The 18218-nt window shown below is 43.5% G+C and overlaps 1 protein-coding gene and 1 long non-coding RNA gene across 8 annotated transcripts in view; one reads left to right on the top strand and one right to left on the bottom strand.

Annotated features, from left to right (window-relative positions):
• The window catches only part of PLCL1 (phospholipase C like 1 (inactive)), a 205041-nt gene that overhangs the window by 84255 nt on the left and 102568 nt on the right, over nt 1–18218 (bottom strand). The window contains exon 1 of one of the 5 annotated variants that reach the window (XM_048058459.2): nt 2893–3018. The exons of 1 other annotated variant lie outside the window; for it this stretch is intronic. In XM_048058459.2, coding sequence (XP_047914416.2) covers nt 2893–2955 — 63 coding nt within the window. In that variant the 5' untranslated portion in view covers nt 2956–3018. Of the gene's footprint in view, nt 1–1929; nt 2855–2892; nt 3019–18218 lie in introns of those variants that run through there. 3 more of the 5 variants (XM_048058456.2, XM_048058463.2, XM_048058460.2) reach the window with 3 other exon arrangements.
• Nucleotides 2086–10504, top strand: LOC106039977 (uncharacterized). Of its 3 annotated transcripts, none has more exons than XR_001209600.3 (5): nt 2086–2127; nt 2300–2415; nt 5461–5746; nt 7276–7522; nt 10371–10504. It is a non-coding gene; the product is annotated as an uncharacterized lncRNA (long non-coding RNA). The 3 variants fall into 3 exon arrangements; XR_007161263.2 differs by having other exon boundaries at nt 5461–5547; XR_001209601.3 differs by having other exon boundaries at nt 5461–5547; nt 7407–7522.

Below are 18218 nucleotides of genomic sequence, written 5' to 3' on the forward strand. Positions count from 1 at the left end.
GGGGATCAATGTAATCTATCTTTTTGGTTTACCCAACTGGAAAACAATAAGGGGAATCAGTTCATCTCCCATAGAGATTAAGGGAAATTGCAGCCTCCAAAAGCACTTGAGTTGGATTAAGAGTAGCTGAATGAAGCTTGCTGATTAAAAGTGAGTTGCATCAGGCACTGAGGTGTTTAAAAGGAGATTAAGAGGACATGCTTTTCAGTTGGGAGAACCGAAATAATTAAACATCGCTTGTCTCATTGCATGGTGCAGCACAGACAGGCCTGGAATGCCAGGATAAAAATGGAGACTGTACGAGGACTAACCTGTATGAAACAGGAGAAAGTTCCTTTCTGGTTAACACAAAGTAGCTTTTTTTTTTTTTTCTCTGACAAAACAGATTAACAGATCTGCAAACGAACCTAAAATTGCTGTGGAAGGAGACGGCAATGGTAGAGGACAGAGCTGGACACTCAAGGGCTCAAGTGAAAGGAGAATGAGCTAAGGGAGAAGAGCACCAACCACTAACTGGGTTAAAATCCACAAGAATCTCCCTGTTACTAAAAAAACAAATCCCAGGTGAGTGGAGAGGGCTGTGGAAGTCCCTCCCATAACTCCTTCTGGGGCTGTCACCTGGGGATGCCTGATACCTCCCTGTGGCTCAGAAGCACGGAAAACACCAAGGAGTTGGAAGCCTGCAATTTGTTGTTCAGAAAAATGTCCAAGTTTATGGGATCTCCATTAATTTGTCCCACAAAAAAAAAAAAAAAAAAAAAACACCTCTCCGTTGGTTGCAACTCCAATATGGAAGATAGGAAAAGACCGAGTATGGAACAGAAGATTTAAAAACAAATAAATTAAATGAAGCTTTACACTTACTTAACTTAGTACGGAACAAAAAAAAAAATAGAAGGGGGTCTTTCCTACAACCCAAAGCACATCCCCAAAAGATCTATCCCACAAGCACAGTCAAGCGACAACTTTAAATCAGCACAGCAGCAGAGTAGCTGCCAAGTCTGTTGCAGTATTGTAATCACTCTGTTAATCACAAATCCCCACAACATCTGAGCTACAAAACGTTTGTTTGTTTTTAAAGAAGCTTTAGAAATAAAGGCTTTTGCCATTTTGTCTACATGGTATTTTAGTGCTACTGATGAGTCTGGTATGATAACTCCTGCACTCATTAATGCAGCCTATGTTCCAAACCAAAACCTGTTCTATAAGCCTTGCTTCCTGTATATTTTAGGAGCTGTGTTTATCAAGAGAATGCTGGAAGTAAGAATAATTTTTAACTTGTGTTCATTAAAACACCTAACAAGAAAACTGCTGATTAGAGCAGTAAATGGTAACTTGTCACGGCTGATGAAGACAGGCAGAGCTCACTCACAAATACAATAAATGCTATTTCAGCTACTCTGGCCCTAATTCAGAGAACCAGCATGTCATTCATTCACCAGGAAAAGTAACAGGATTTGTACGGTCTGTAAGTGCGTAAATATTGCATTTATTCCATTGAAGGGCAAAGCTATACAGAACATGATCCTCTTCTCACTGAGGTCAGGGCAGCTTTTGAGTCAGATGGAAGCAAATTAAACTGTGCTGTCTCTAAGCTGGTAGTCCAGTCAAGAGGACCCCCTGTGTTCAGACCTTTAGGACTAAAAACAAAGCAACCTGGATTGAAATTACAAGTGACACTCTACATCGTATAACAGCTTCACATCTCCTCAGAAAGGAGAGGTGTGCCACCACGCTTGGAAAGCACAGTAATTCATATTCAGTTGGACTTACACCCAGGCACCACTCTTATTGCTCTCAAAGAGGCAACATGAAAGTCATGCAGATTTCAACTATAGTTATTTCTGGAAGTGTCAAAAATGGAAGGGAATAGCCTCTCTCCCATGTTTTTAATAAGCTTAGAAACAAAACACAGGAATATTTTCTCACCATGTTGAATTGGTGAACAAACACAGACACTTCTGTCCTGAAGCAAATGATGCTACAGAGAGCTATGCAGTCTCCGAGGTGATGGAAGGCAATTATTACCACACTGCTCCTCGGTTGCTGAGTGGAGCCTCTAGCTTCACACGTGGGCTTTGCCATACCAATGCCCCAGGCACAGACAGACTGCAACCACTGGACACGGTGTCCAAACCATGCAGTATTACCTGCTGTTTTGTTGTTTCGGGTTTTGTTTGTTTGTAATTTATGCATGCTGATATACCTATTGCCATTATTTCCATTCAGATCACTACAGGCATTAACTGGAACCAGTGAGCCCTAACCAGGGCTTTGATCTGCTATTCTTTTTGTACAGAAGCGTTTCTGTAGCAAAATCCCTCACAACCACTATGGTGCAAACTGGCAGATGACAGCAGGGAGAACTCTGAAGAATATTTATATGAATCTGAACTGGAACCAAGACAAAGACAGGTATTCCACCATGCTGAGTTTAATACATTGCCTTTCACCTATTAAATTAAGCAAGGGCAAGGCATTTTCCCATACTCATAGAAGTGGTATTAAATTATGCATTCAGAACTAATTATCTGATATGCTGTTTAAACCTTGTCATTATCCACGTCGAATAAGGAGAATGCAAAATGTAGCTCCCGGGCGAACAAGACAGACGGAGGGCGAGCTTGCAAGCCGTGCCTCTTATGCAGGACTCCAACACTGGAGTAGCCAGCTGCCTACCCACAGCACAGGACGGGACAGGTACAGCGTGTCCACAGGTGTGGGCACCCGTCCCGCCACCCCCAGGCTCTCAGCACCCCATTGGACACCCATGTCTCCTCTCATCGTCCGCTAAAGGCTGGTACAGCCACAGGGAGCTTTAACCAAGGGTGCAGGCAAGGAGAAAAAGGGTCAGCTCCTACCACACATGCAGCTTTTTCTGCAGATCCACACCTGCAAAAAACATCGCTGCTTTTGTTTCACACAGCAGTGCCAAGTCGGACTGGTCCTCCACATCCCACTGCTGTTTTTTTATAGTCAAGGCCAGAAGTCTTGAGAAAACAGCGATTCTTTTGTAACCTGGAAAAATTTGTCAAGAGAAACAATGGTTAAATCAGGCTTCCTCTATATTTAACAACCAGCAACTGGTAAGGTACGAAGTGAAAAGAAACACTGGAAAGCCTCCGTGACGGGGTGGGGATGTGGAAGTGTGGGGCACCCCCTTGCAGAACTGGGGAATCCCCATTCCCAATTCCTGTCGCTGCCAGCCGCTCCCATCCCAAGCCTTCCCCGGCCACCTCGCTGCCAGTGCCACTCCCCCAAAAAGCACCAAGTCGCAGGTCTTCCGCATAAGGGCAAGCTTGCATGTCCCGACAGCCTGGCCCAGCTTTCTGGCCCCAGCTTTCTCCCAGCATGTCCCCTCCGTGCAGCACAAGTGCTTCTCCAGCCACAGCCACCACAAAGGCCCTGAGGGCTCTTGTGTCCCCGCTGGGGGCTTCTTCTAAAGGCTTCCTGGAGGCTCACCCAACTGGAATGGCACCAGTGCTGTTTGCTGTGCTTACATGATTGCAAGGGATGGATGCTGTGTTAAAAATGCAGACAAGCTTTGGAATGAAAAAAATAAATGTTGTCCTTCAGGAGGATGGAAGTGAACTCCAGAACTCATTTCATCCAAGATAATCTGATAGTAATTAATAACTGTCCAAAAGGATGTTGTACCTCCAAAAAGATGCTTTTTTAAGTCATAAAATGCTTGAAAATGCCTGCTTCATTGTCACAATGAATATGCATTTTATTAATAATCTGACTGAACAGTGGGACACCAGAATTGTTTGTTCTATCATGGTTTATGTTGTGGGTCCAAATGGCTACAGACAATACGATTATAGATAGACTACATGGTGACAGGCACCTCATAGAGGTAAAACTGCCAAGCAGTAAAACTAGCTAAGTTGCATTAATCACTGACAAAGCATCCTGCTGCTAAATGCTGCACATTCATCTTTTCCTAAGCTTTTCACTTTGCAGCTTATTATAAACAGAGATTGGCTCCAGAACCTCAGTAAAGCCCCATACACGTAACTACATTTTTCAAATTGTTGTTCCACAAATGTGCCTCTGTATTTACATTATGTACATTACAAACATTTTTAATTATTCTTCCATCCCAACAAGTGAGCTCACAATAATTTGGACAGTCGCTGTTTATCTGCACAGCAGGCAGGTGCTACTGTGCTAAGAAGAGGGAGCCACATTTAACTTTTAGTGCAAAAAGCTCTCCAGCCAGGCAGCCACTGAGAGCTTCCTGCTGCTCCCAGCCCCTCGCAGCAGGGAGCCCACCTGTGGAGCACAGTGCTGAAGGATGGCTCCTTCCCCCAATCCCTGTGAGATTATAGAAATACCTACAGAGGCCTAGAAGCCTTTTTACAGCTGTAAATTTGGCCAGACTGCACAAGCTGTACATTTCAGTGTATTGGAAAGCAGCATTTTTAAAGGCTGGTAGGATCCTTTGCTTATGTTAAAATGTTAGCTATCCTGTGGATCCACTGCAATTATCTTATGACTCACCTTCCAGCGGTGCTGTGAATTTTGAACAATTACATATTTTAAACAGGTAAGAAGATAAGAAACCTTTGCGTTTTTTTTTACAGAGCGCTCATCTCAACAAAGGTTTGGGATATTTCTTATTATCTTTCCTTGCCTCCCCATCCCATGGTTTGTACCACCCTCTTCCTTAGATCTTGCACACATTAGGAAATACTCACCAGCTAGCACTTAATTCTCTTTGTTCCTCTATTTATCCCACTCAACACTCATCTGCCTTCCCCACATCCAGTGGCCCAGTTACGTGGCCAGGCTCTCCCAGGTTTCCATGAAGTGACTGCAAATTCTCCTGTGGGTTTTTTTCACCTCCAGCTTTCAGAAAAGATTTCAGAGTTTTAGAGTGCCACCACAGCAAAAAGGTAGCTCAAAGAACCACAGGCAGGATACCAGCAGCTCACAGCCCAGCTCCCTGGGGCAGAGGCACGATGCATTCAACAGCTGCTCGTTAAAGAGGATGAAGACAACCTGAATGCTTTATATAGCACCTCACCTGCTCAGCTGGCTCCTCTTCAGTGCTCAGACTGCCCTTCTGTTCTGTGACTCCCCCCACCGCCATGCCATCCCTCAGCTCCACGTGCCAGCTTTTCTGTACTACTGGTACCAAATTGGCTGGTAGAGCCCACCAACAGCCAAAGATGGCAGATATTGGAGTTGCAAGGCCAAGGTTAAACTTTAGCCCAGGTCTGCCTCCATACACTGGAGAGTTCCATCCCATTCATTGCAAATAGCAATTTGCATTGCTAGAGTAGAACTTGCATAAGTGGTCCCCACAGGAAGTTTCCTATTGCTATTAGTCTATGCTAAATTATTCCTTAGGGTAACTCTGATTTGTAAAATGGAATTGAACTAGAGATTGTCTTGTTGTTGTTGTTGTATTATCTTCATTTTTAGCTACACTTCTGCTTATTCTCTTCCCAGGACTTCAGCTCCCTGGTGAAGGAAAAGACCACGAAAGCTGGGAGAACACGAAGTGCTTTATATCAAGCCTGTCCATAAGTTTTCCTGGTGAGAAAGGCTCCCATGCTGCTGGTAATATCATAAAAATTAACAGGGACTTAGCATAATGGAGTTCACAAGAAAAGACGTATTTCTGTGCCAGTGTTCAGAGGTTGATAGGGTGTTGAACACTCTCAACACTTTCTGGCCATTCACACGGAAACCTCAGCTATGCAAACTCAAAATCAGCAGACTGCAGCAACAGTAGGTAAGAGAACCAACGCACTGCAATTTCCAAGTCAGGGCTATATAAGGCCTGACCCAGAGAAGTACTTGTGTGCTCAGTATCTCTTGATTCAGTGTGCTGCTTGCTCTCCTAAAGCTCAGTGCTTCCCAGAAGCAGCCTCACACTTCCAGAGTGAAATGGGAGCAAATCTCCTGTTTGCTCAGCTCCACACAGAGACCTAAAACTTCCTGGTTTTCCAGGGAAAGGTTTCCAATAAATACACTGAGATAGGCAATAAACAATTTGCCACTTGAGGACTTCTCATCTCCTGATGCAGAAGTCACCACTCTGGAGCCCAGCTCACTGCAAAGCATGCGCAAGTCCACGGACACCAAGGTTGTTTTACTTCAGAGTGGTTTCCGTACTCAGCCTAGAATGAGCAAAGCACTAAAACCTCTTGAAATAATCACTGAATCTTTATCAGTCTTTTTCCAGGCTAAAATTCAGCACAAGGCCTTTTAATTGCTCTCCAAACAAACACTGCAGGGCACAGTCCACCAGTCCTCTGCTGGAACTTCAGCTGCAGACCACAGGCATGTTGCAGCAGTGACAACGGAGCCGCTTTGCTGGGCTCTAAGGGACGCCTCACATACTGAAAGCCTGCAGAGATCAATCTGTGCATTCATGATGCAAAGCATCTAGGCTGGAACTTCGATGCATGTAGTAACAAGCCGTAAAAACATGTCAGCAGAATTTGAGCTGGAGTTGCCAAGTGTCAAAATAGTATCCTATTTAAACATTTGCAAATTTTGCTTATGATACAGAAGCACAAGGCAAATATACTACCGTTAGCATTTCAAAAATAGTCACTGAATGAAAGTGAGCTTTAAAAATAACTTTGTTTTCTCTTGGCATCCCTATGCTAATACATTCTGGTTTTAATTAAAAGAAGTCTCTCGCATGCAAGACACAAGGCATCACCATCTCCTTATGTAATTTAAGGTCTTTCTGCAAAGCAAATCACACCATGGTCCCCGCCCTTACTTCTCCCCAACCACCTGAGAGGTTTTGTGCACAGGCCAGTGTCTCGTGCCATTCCATGTGTTCGCATTCAGCTCACGGGTGACAGCAATCTTGTGGTGATCCCTCCAACAGAGCTCTTTCATGAGAAACTTCTCTCACAGGTAAATCAGACGGTGCTAGAGAGAAATTAATTTGTTTATCCAAAGTCATCAGGAATTTAACTAGTACCATCAGATCACTTCTTCTACCATCATTAGTACCAGAGCAGACACTGAAGGAACAGGAATCAACATAACTATAAGTGAGAAAAGGCAAGATTCCTAATCAAAAAGAGTATAATTATGTACTAAATGACAGTGCCATAATGCATAACTGCATAGAAGGTGAATTCTAGTTACAAACTCCCTTCTTATCTATAGGATGCTTTGCAGTGCAGTGCCAGCATTTTTCCAGATCATTTTATGCATGTTTTGCACAAATATACCAAGCTGTTTAACCTATCTTTCAGTACACTCTTTTTTTTTTTTTTTCTCTCATTATCTTCTCAGGTATCCAGCCCCACTCGGGAGTTTCTAAACACTGATAACTAATTCAAGAATTATCTGCCAGGAAATCTCATTAACTAAGATAGAGAAAGCACTGCTGAAACAGATAAAGATGATTCATTTTATTTTTATAGACAAAAGAACACAACAAATAGCTGTGAAGATCTAGAATTACATACTTAATACGAAGCAACACTAAACCTGAGCATGGCACAGAAACCAAAGCCTTGGACAAGCAAGAATCCTCCAAGTAAGTTCCTTTGGAAGACAAGTTACTAACCTGATGTCTGTTTGGCCCACTACAGCTTCAGTGCTAAGTGCACCCTATGGCTGTTTTCAGCCAGCATTTCTAGACTTTATCATCCATTTTCCCTCATAGCTTGAAGAACCTGAGTATTTCTACCTGTGTTCACATCACAAGCCCAGTGCTGCAGCAACTCAGCACCCCCAAACCACTCCATAAGCTCCAAGCAGCTCCACGACCAAATTCACACCCAAAGGAGCCAAAGCTCGATCTCAAATCCATCTGAGTGTGGTATCAGATGAGACTAGGAAGTATTTTCCCCCCTTTGTGTGTGGAAACTAAGATGTGTTGTATTTCTATACACTACATCAGTATCCTCAAGCACACCTTACCACAGAGGCTAGGGAAAAAGGCTGCAAGGACAGAGAGGATTTCTCTGGAAAACACCATCCAGGACGAGGAGAGCCTACTCTGAGTTCAATACAAGAAGGATTTCTTCCCTGCTTTCTCCCGACTGTCAGCTGGCCTGCTGGTCGGCTCTACCATGGGCTGCCTGACAGACATCTTCCCAGCTCAAGATGAGCCCGAAGACTGCAGTGCTGAACCCTGCCAGCCTTGTGGCATTTGGGAAGACCTGCTGGCCTCAGCAGCAGTGCCTGCAGAACAGTCCAAAACTGGGGGCTTTGATTCTGTCCAGTGCCCTGCACATCACCTGCCCTGTCTGGGGGGACACAGCCTTCACACCTTTCCCTGAATGGGCGGCCAGTAAAGCCCACTAGCCTAAGTCCCTGTTGACCGGCTGGAGAGAGCAGAAGCTCTATGCCATCCCTTCCTCCAGTTGTATGAGGCCAATGGCGCTTCTGGGACCCCTGCCCAGCAGCCAGTGGTGGACACAAGATGTCAGGAGAAACGCTCTTGCATGACAGATGAGATTCAACTTGTGGATTACCGTGCTGCTTTCATGTCTGGCCTTTAAAGGCCCCCAGACAACGCTCGCACCAGTGCGAGCCTCCTAAATGTAGCCACTGAATGCATTTTATAGGCATAATTCCCAGGGTCTCTGAAAACAATGCATTCTGTCAAAAGAGTATCCAAATGAAACCAGCTCTTTAACCACCCCAACAAAGCCCTGTTTGATGTGCCACATTCCAGGAAGCACAGCTCAGTATGATTTTATCTGTGTGTTGTTGGGCCTCTTGTGCCTTTTGTTAAAATACTAATACAGCTCCACACCAGGGAAGAAAATATTCCCCTCTAATAAAGTATGCAGCCAAAAAAAAAGGGCAGCATTAAAAAAAGAACCATCATACCAAGATTCTCTGGTATTGTGATTTCTGCTTTCCTCTTTAAAAGTTCAAAAACAACCGCGAACTGTTCACCTCCTAGTACTAGGGTCTTGTAACAAACACCTGTAGTGACCAAAACATTTGGACTAATGCAGCTGGTAAGGCAAACTACAGAACATATTTTGTTCCGATGCATCCCCTTCAGCCTCCAATATCTGCACACTGCTTGGTTTGCTTTGAAGTCAGTAGTCAGGAGATCACCTCACTGAAGCCAGTGGGATGCCTCCCATGAAAAAAGGACAATTCCTTTCCCCTGAGGGCAGGATGCTTAAGCCTAGGGATAAAATTCATTTTTCATGTCTGTGTAGGCCCACACAAACAAATAGAGTACATGCTTCTCTAACGACAGGGCACATCCAGAAAGGAAAAATCCATACCAAAGATAAAGAGAAGTTGTACCAAGTTTCTCAGGTGCTCGGAACTCTCTGCTTCATCACAACATAACGGCTGAGGCAGATTATAGAAGAGGTCCATCTGCCTGCTAGTCCCTCTCTGACAACTGCCAAGGCAGGAGACATACAGGAGAGCATTAGGTGACGGCCAGTGACACTCTCCTGGTGCAGGCTCTCTGGAAAGATTCTCGGTATTTATGACAGAGTCTCCCTGGGCCAGCAATGGTATTTTTGTGTTTAATAGCTCTCAATAAATGTTTGTGTCATGATTTTGCTTTTTTGGAACCAGCTCTGTTTTTGACATCCTTATCAAAACATATTTGCTGACCTATTTCACAGCTTACTTACTTCAAATATACACCTTCTGGTTCTGAACCTGCCACCCGACAGCTTCATTTGATGTACCTTAGCTTTACTATGAGCAAAAATAAGTGGTTCTTTCCAATCCATTTCATTCATGTTCTATAGAGCTCTATCTGTACTTTCTGCAGCCTCTTTTCTGGGATGAAGAGCCTTCATCTGGGAAGTCTATACTTGTTTGGAAGCGAGCCCTTTACCTGGGGCTGTTCCTGTCACCCCACACTGTGCCCTTCCAGCACCACTCAGACTCACCCAACCTCTCTGAGATGAGATGGCCTGTAATGGTCACACACTGAGTTATTGCTTAGGAAGATATCAAAGGACTAAGGTTTTTTTTTTTTTTTCCTTTCTGGCCAAAAAAAGGGGAAAAAAAAAAGAAAAAAAAAGCACCATGAAACAATCTTACAAGTACAAAACATCAGAAAAAAATCTTTCTTGTTAATCAAGCTTTTTTTTTTTTTCCTGTACTAAGGATTATTTATAATTGTTGTTTAAAGTTACATTTCAAACAAGGCAGTCCATCTCCACCTTTGGTCTCAGAGCTCTTCCACAACATATGTAACTTTCTGAGGCAATAACAGAAGTGTTTGTGTCTTACTAGAAAGCCTTTGTGTACTTTAATAACTTGTTTCTCTTTGACTTAAACAGAGCTAGTATTCAGTAGGCTCAGTGTGTTAAGATCTGCAACTACCCTTGAAATAATGACTCAAGTCTCATATCACTTGTTAACACAATGACTGTTTTACTCATTTTAAGATTTCTTGACAACCAGCAGTTTCTGGATTAGATCTAACACCTGTTCAAAGAAAGCCACAAGCATCATTTATCAGCTTCCTGATCTCAGAAGACAGCACGAGCTGACAACTCACTTTATATCACTCAGAGCAACATTTTGCAAATGCCTTGTGGCCACTGCTAATAGCCAGAAGCAATCAGCGTCCACCAGCACTGAGGACCACATGCTCTTAATGTAAATTTCCAGCTCAATTAATAAAATGACACCAAGGACAGTGTGGCTTGTTCTGTCTGATGAATTCTTAGCAGGGTATTGACTAAATCTTCACTCCTGCAGAGGGCACAGAATCAGAGCATTTGCATGCCTCTGATCAGTAATTTGGTGCCCAATGTGGCTGTCACAAGCGGGCAAAACTGCCACTTTTTTCTTCTCTCTCTCTTTTTTTGCTTTGTTTTGTTGTCAGCATTGAACCCAGGAATGAAGGATCTCACTTGTTGGCCAGGCATCCACTGAGCTCTAACTGCACCCATGGCACCCCTACCAGCGCTCAAACCTCCGTGCTGGAAACTTGTTTCAATGCTACTGAACCCCAACTGCTGCCAGGCCTTATACAGCACTAAAACCCGGTGGCAGGGGGGACGAGCAGCCCAGCACCTCCTCACTGCCCTGCCAGTTGGCACACACAGCTGTGCTGGAGCAGATGCTGACATACACTCTTCCCAATTGTTCCCAGCCAGCAAGGCCAGCAGATTTACAGAAATAACAAGAAACTTGTGACCATTTTGCTCCACCACCAGCAAGCTGAAACCCCCTCACATAAGAGAGGAAACAGGGAAGAAGGGAAGATATTTAATTAAAGCCGGCAGAAAGAATACTTCCTTTCAAAAAAAAAAAAAAGAGGTATGTATTGCTAGGAGGGGCTCAGAAATGGCCATTTAAACCAAAGAACTGTTTTCTGAACACCTTTCCCAGAGTTTGTACACTAAGTGTTTCAACCCATGGAAACCTGAGTCTGTTGAGCTAAATAATAATGGACTTCTGCACTGCCTTCATAGCTCTTTTATTCACAAAACACTGATCAGTTCATCAGCACGCCTTTAGAGCTGCAGTGCGGAGGTGAAGCAATCTTTACCTGCTCAGCCATTGCTGTGCTGCCAGCTGCCATCAGTGGTTGCATGTGGGGATCCCCCAGCCTGTGCTGCTGCGGGCTGTGTGATCCAACTGCTGCCCTGAGGGATGTAAAATTCAGTCCCCCGTGCATTAGGAAGGGACCCCTACCCCTCATAGAACAGCTTGCATGGTTCTCTATGCTTTCACATTTCCACATGGTTGGTATGGATGTGATTCCTTTTCTACCCCAGCATCCCTCTGCTCACATTTTGTTTTGCACTTCTGGCTTCACTTGATGGACTGCTTGGATCAGATTTTTTTATTTTTTTATTTTTTTAATTGTAGTTCAAGCTAGAGCTAAAACCTGCTTGGTGAATGCTAATGTATAATGATTACAGTATTTCTTACCTTATTCATGTAAATGGGGTTCTTAGTTCCTTCTTATATTAATTCTGGCTGAATGAAAACAAAGGTGATTTACATCATCTCTTAGCTGCCATCCTCGTTACTCGCTTGCACTTCCGTATGCAAACCCTATAAACAAATCCTCGCACTGGGCCAACAATAGGTAGGGGAAGACAGAAGTGGATCTCATTGTTCATATATACTTGTTAACAAATTTATTTCAAAATCTCAGGTTTTAAATCCACTCGACAGGCTGATTCAATAGCATACAAGTTTTTTGGATTTTGCTTTTAATCAAAAAGACACACATTACTGGTTCAAACAATTTAAGAGAAATCCAAGTGCATTATCAAGAGGGTGTTGCCTCTTTAGCATGAAGGCACATAGCCCTATCTACAAAAAAAACAAGTTGATAAATTTACCAGTGGTTAAACCATACTAGGAAGAATTATATTTATAACCTTCAATCCTTTGGAGTCTTAAAAAAAATACAGAGTCCAAAGAACAAAGTGTTCTCTTTCAGCCTGGTGCTAGCATCAAATCAACCTGACTTATGAACTGGGGTTACGCTTTGGGGCCCTTTTTAAGCACTGGAATGACCTGAGGGTCCCGTAGGCCTTCAGAATCTCCCCAGTTTTCCAAGATTTGTTAAAAATGAGCACTGTTGTTTCAGAGAGTGCTGCTGCTAACTCCCTGAGGTTTGCTGGGTGATGCTTCTCAACACCAGAGGACACCAAAACACCTGAGTGGGCTCTGCCTCACACCCTCCTGCCTGAGGGCCACCTGCCCCTTCCTCACACTGCAGCCCCAGAAGGTGGCCGCATGAGGAAATTCTCAGAGGAAACCCCAGGCATCTCCACTCCTGCTGCGTCATTGCTGGCAATTGTACTGAGCACCTACCTGACCCACACATACCGGATGCACAAGTTCCTGCTGAATCTTAACTTTTTGTACATTCAAATCTTTTTTAACCCCTGTAGCTGCTGATACTTATGTTGTTTCTTAAGCTCCTCTTTTAACTCCAATTTGCACTGAAAAAATTGTTAGTGACTGCATGGGAAACCCAGTCTGTGCAGTCAGACGTTTTTTCCCTCACACATTACCTACCTCGCTGCAAAGCACCACTGAACCAACTCTCCCAAGACTGGGCAGCCTCTGACTAATCCCCACCTCCATCTTGTGTTTATGTAAATATATGACACGCAAAATAGTTTTCTGTATGTCAGTTTTATGAGTAATGCCTCACAGACACAGCTACTTGTGTACTGGCACAATCTTCATGCGTAGGCAGCCAGCTCTGTAAGCACAGCTATTTTCCTGCATGTATATGAACATGCAATTGTGGCTCCTCACATATGGATGTGGAAGAGAGATTAGCCCAGCACTCATTAAACACGGAACTGCTTTGAAGTACTCCATAAACTCACTTAGCATAATGCCGTTTGCATCATGACTGGGGCTTCCAGAAACTAACAGCATATAAACAGATTATAATGTTTCTAGAAACAATTGGTGAGAATTGTGCCCTCTGCTTTACACAGCACCAGTACTTTAACTCAATGACCTGGCATCTACAGTTCCCAAACATGGCATTAATTAACATCATTTCTACACATCACTTCCTCTTGCCATCACATCAGAAAGCCCTTCTCTGCACAAGGTAGCTGTAATCTCTAAGAGTACACCTGTGTATACACACATACATCCTACAGAGTAATTTGCAGGCATTGTCAGGTAAGGTGAGAAAGGCTGCTAAGCTGCTGCTGCATCATCAGCTATTAAAAGCTATCTCCCCAGTGAGCCAAATCATGCTTGCCTTGGTCACACAGATAATTTTGTTGACTTCAATAGAACTATTTCTGCAAAGCAGACAGGACTTAACCTCTGCCAATAACTTTGAGTGCCAAGTCCCTGCAGGCTACTCTTGATACTTTGGTGATCTCACACACTGGGGTTTAAACAGAACAGTAGTCTAAACAGCGAGGCACTAAAGGAAAGAAGCTCCTGCTCTCATACATGATGCTAAGAGAGTCAGGATAGAATAGCAGACAATAAAGCATAAGACCTTTTCCTTGCAAAAAAATGTTTGCGTCACACTTTGGTCCCTGTTCTGCTTCAATAAATCTCCCCCAGTACTGTTTTTCTTCCCACAGCTTTAAATAGCTGCAGCTATATTTCAGCAGAAGAATGCTTGAAACTGTCTTCTTGCATGTTACTCCCCATTGCAGTTCAGGGCTGGTGAGCAGTCATCATCCCTGTGCTGCTGAGCTGGTCCATCAAGGGATGTGCAGTGGGGAAGTGAAGCTGTCAAGTGAGACCAATTGTACCAGCTGGCAGAGCTGCAATCTCTTAAGGGGCATTACCAAAAAAAAAAAAGTTTTACACTGAACCCTTCTGCCATTGTGTCTTGCACAGATGTATGGCATTTAAGTAAAATCTGACAGTTGTTCAAATGTCTTTGTTTGAAAGACTATGCATATGCAACATCTGCATTCTGCTGCTAGGTCATGCTGCAGTATTGGAGATGCCTGGGTAATATCCTTATGTGTACATATGTGTATCCTCCATTTGTACAGCTGGTGAGTGCTAACTAATGCTTACAAAGAGATTAACCAGAGAGGACTCAGTGTCGAGCTCCTCTGTTCAGCCATAAACCACAGCAGTTTGCAACATTTGCAACTCTGTTGTACCACCACGTCTTGTCAGAGCAGGACTTGCTCCCTACATCTGTTTTACTTCAGGCCTTTTCATTTAAGCAAGTATTGAAAAAGAGCCCACTGCTGCACAAACAAAACATGGGCTATACTCCACCTCTTAAAGCACTGCCCTTGCACAGCTGACTCTTTCAGAAATTATCTAGGATTCAAACGTGCTCCTGTCACAACAAGAGCAGTCTAATTCCTCAAAAAGTGACAGCAAATCCACTCAGCACCGTGGTCTCCTTGTTCAACCTTCTAGCAAAGTGAATTGGCTGCTAATCCCTTTAAGATGATCCACCACATGTTGAGTAGTGCACCAGTGCCCTTACAATGAAAAATGTTGTCATCTGCAAAGTATTTGTTGCTTTACTTCTGATGATAATAGTTGTTTTGACGTGCATGACACACAGAATAGACTTTAATTTATGTAAGCTTTAAAACAGTTTGAAGTTTTCTTTTAACTACAGAGTTTAATATTTACTCTAGAGGCTTTTTTCTGGTAGTTAAAGCACTTGCCATTTAACTTCCTTAATTTTTGAACCATGTCAAAAGAAGCTATTTAGGACACAAGCTTTACCTTAGGACCTTCACTTGGTTGTGTTCTTTCTGAGGACTACGGCACTGACACAACCTCGATGAAAACACACCACCCATTTTACGTCCTCTCATGCGTTTTGCAGCAATCCACCCAAATAATCCCCCCTGGAACAGGGAAAGCTCCTTCATTCTGAGGAAGAGATACCTCGTGTAAAAATCCCCACAATAACTGGGCTGGTCTTTGGCAAAGCTCCTGAGTGCTGCCTTCCATGCCCCCAGCTCATCTGGGGCTGTGGTGGATTCCCCAAATAAGGGGGGGCCACAGTATCACCTGGCTCTCTGCAGGCAGATGGCAGAGGCCGTGACAGAGGCACCTAATGATGGGAGGATAATAAGGAAGGGCTGAGAGACGGAGGCGATGGTGGATGGGGTACTTGCAGGAGTCCCATTTATCTCGCAGAGTGAGCTGACAGCATCTCCTCCAGCTCCTTTTAAGGTATTCTACAGGCTAACTGGTCCCAAAAACAGAAAATGAAATGGAAATAAATGGAACACAAGATATGATGTAACTAGTGGGAAATTACCAACTCCCTGACTTGAATTCCCTTTACATCTTTAGGGGGATTACTGATAACTCTTCTGAAGTCTAAAAGAACTGACAGGCATTTGGCTTAGAAAGCACATACTTCCTTGGAGAGAGAGAAACAAAAGTATTTATCACTTTCTCATCATCCATCCACCTCCTTTTTTTCCATGTAATAAACAGGGAGGAAACATAACTGTCTGACAAGTCATTTGCTCAAGCTTATTGATCTCTCACATGAAGCTGGTTCCCTGGACTATGATGTCATTTATTTCCACAGTAACCGTATAACATCAGAGGACAATACCTAAGCAGGTGGAGGAAAACCTTTAGGAAACAAGAATATCTTATGCTCCTGCAAATCTCCCTGCACCAGAAAAGAGCTTTTAAGAGGATGTCTGAAAGCTGTCTGAATGGTCTTACAAAAGACCGAGCAGTACAAGTATCATTAACCCTTTTCATTGGCAAATCACACGCAGATGTCTGAAGCCTCCTCCCACCCACTCTGCAAAGCACTACCCTGCACATGCCACATTCAGAGCAGCGTCACAAAGACACAGCTTCCCACCAGCCCATTCTAACCCTGCAACGAAGTCTCCTCCTCCAAAAAATCTGCATACACCAAGTTGCCAGTGAACCCACGGAGGTTATCAGCTTTTTGGAAGCAAAATTTACCCTTCCTGCACCTAAAACCGAAGTCATCCCATCATCAATGCCCATCTCTATCCACTACAGGTTGGACTTGTATGGTGACTGCTTCTGACAGCACAGCGGGCTCTGAAGTTTCCAGCTCTGCAGAAGAGATGTCATGGAAGTCCAAAGATAGAATTATTTGAGCACATGAATTACTATTTACACCCATTACTTCCCTCAGAAGATGATTTTTACCCAAAGTAACATAGAGGTTCAGTTCATCAAAGCCTTCACAGCTCAACAAGGTCCTAGATGTGCTTTGGCTCCTCTTCAGCAGTCACAATGTTTGTGAGCTACATTTGATCTCTTTTTTTCCAACTTAGCTGGCCCAAAATGCACGGCAGCCTTGGTCACACACACAGGAAAACAACCCAGCTAGAGCCCCTCTCCAGCCATGTGCCACTGCGAGGGAGATCTCCTGAGGTCAGACCCTGGGGGCAGACTGGCAGGCTGGCTCACTCCAACTGCCTCTCACATGAACATGAGTTAGCAGTATACAGAGGGAAAATGGACACAAAGGTGTTCAGAGACTGTCAGCAGCTGACAGCAGCTGTGTAAAGCAGAGCCTTCTTAGCATCACTGGGTTGTGTACAGATCTGCTTTCTTCCATTTCTCCAGTAGATGTACACAGGATTTATTCCATCCATGCAGATGAGCAAATGAGATCAGCTCTTCCTAGCATCAGTAAATATCAACTGAGAAATTCTGCTTCCATCACACTAAAACACTTCTATAATCTATGCTGGTTAAGTATTCCAGGCTGATTTCTGCTCCATATAAAAAGAGCAAAGGTTAAGTAAGCCACTTTACATGGTAAATGAAAAACAATAAAAAGTATAAATGATTTGCTGCTACATCTTTTTTCTTCTGTGAAACAGTCTACAAGATAAATATCTTAAAAGAGTTTCACCCAACGAACCTCTTGTAAAACAAAAGCACTAGATAGTAAATGGTTGCCTATTCAGCAGGTTGCTAAATCTACTGCCATGAATCCTTGATCTAGTCCATCTTAGCAAAGCATAAACCAGGGCTGTTGCTTAGCAAAAAAACCACCTATAATTGCAACAAGCTTGTCATCTCATTTCCTATTAACAAAGTATAGAAACCAAGTAGGGATGTTTTGGATAAATTAAAGACTTTAATTATTCATTAACTCGACTACTTAATCTGCAGTTCAGTGTAAGTAAAATTATTTTTTCTAAAGTAGCCTCAGAACTCATGAAGATGTACAGCAACAACGGACAGTGTAAATGCATTTTTTTCTTTTTTCCTACTACCACCACACGATGCTGTGCATAAAACTTTCTTTTGACATGTAAGTACTTTCCCATTGAGGTAACACAGCATGACTTCACATTATTGCTGCCAATAACCAATATTTTCCATTTTTATCATCTCTGTATCTTTCAGAGACTTCCCTCTGCTTTATAATTCCATTGCCCATCCATTCTCAGCTCTCTACAGCACTTGCAACCTGTTAACCATGATTTGATTTACTTTGCTAGCAATGCCACTTCTTGCGACCTTCAGCCTTGTGCTTGAACATAAACTATATTGACAGCTCAGGAGACTTGACTGACAGCTCCCCATGTCTCCCTGCTGAGTTCAGCCTGCAAATGTTGGGTGCAGTCTCATGAAGGCACGGGCAAGGAACTGGCATCACTGAAGACGCCTCCGTGGCCGGCAGCCTCACTGAGACCCTGCACATAATCCCACACACTCAGCTGCTCCCCAAGTCAACATGAATATTATTTGGTGAATGGTCCCCATATGAAGCATTGGAGAACAGGCAACAAATGCAAATAGAAGTAACAAGTCATACAATTAAACCCTATTCTTCC

Source organism: Anser cygnoides, chromosome 6, assembly GCF_040182565.1.
Source record: "Anser cygnoides isolate HZ-2024a breed goose chromosome 6, Taihu_goose_T2T_genome, whole genome shotgun sequence".
NCBI lineage: Eukaryota > Metazoa > Chordata > Aves > Anseriformes > Anatidae > Anser > Anser cygnoides.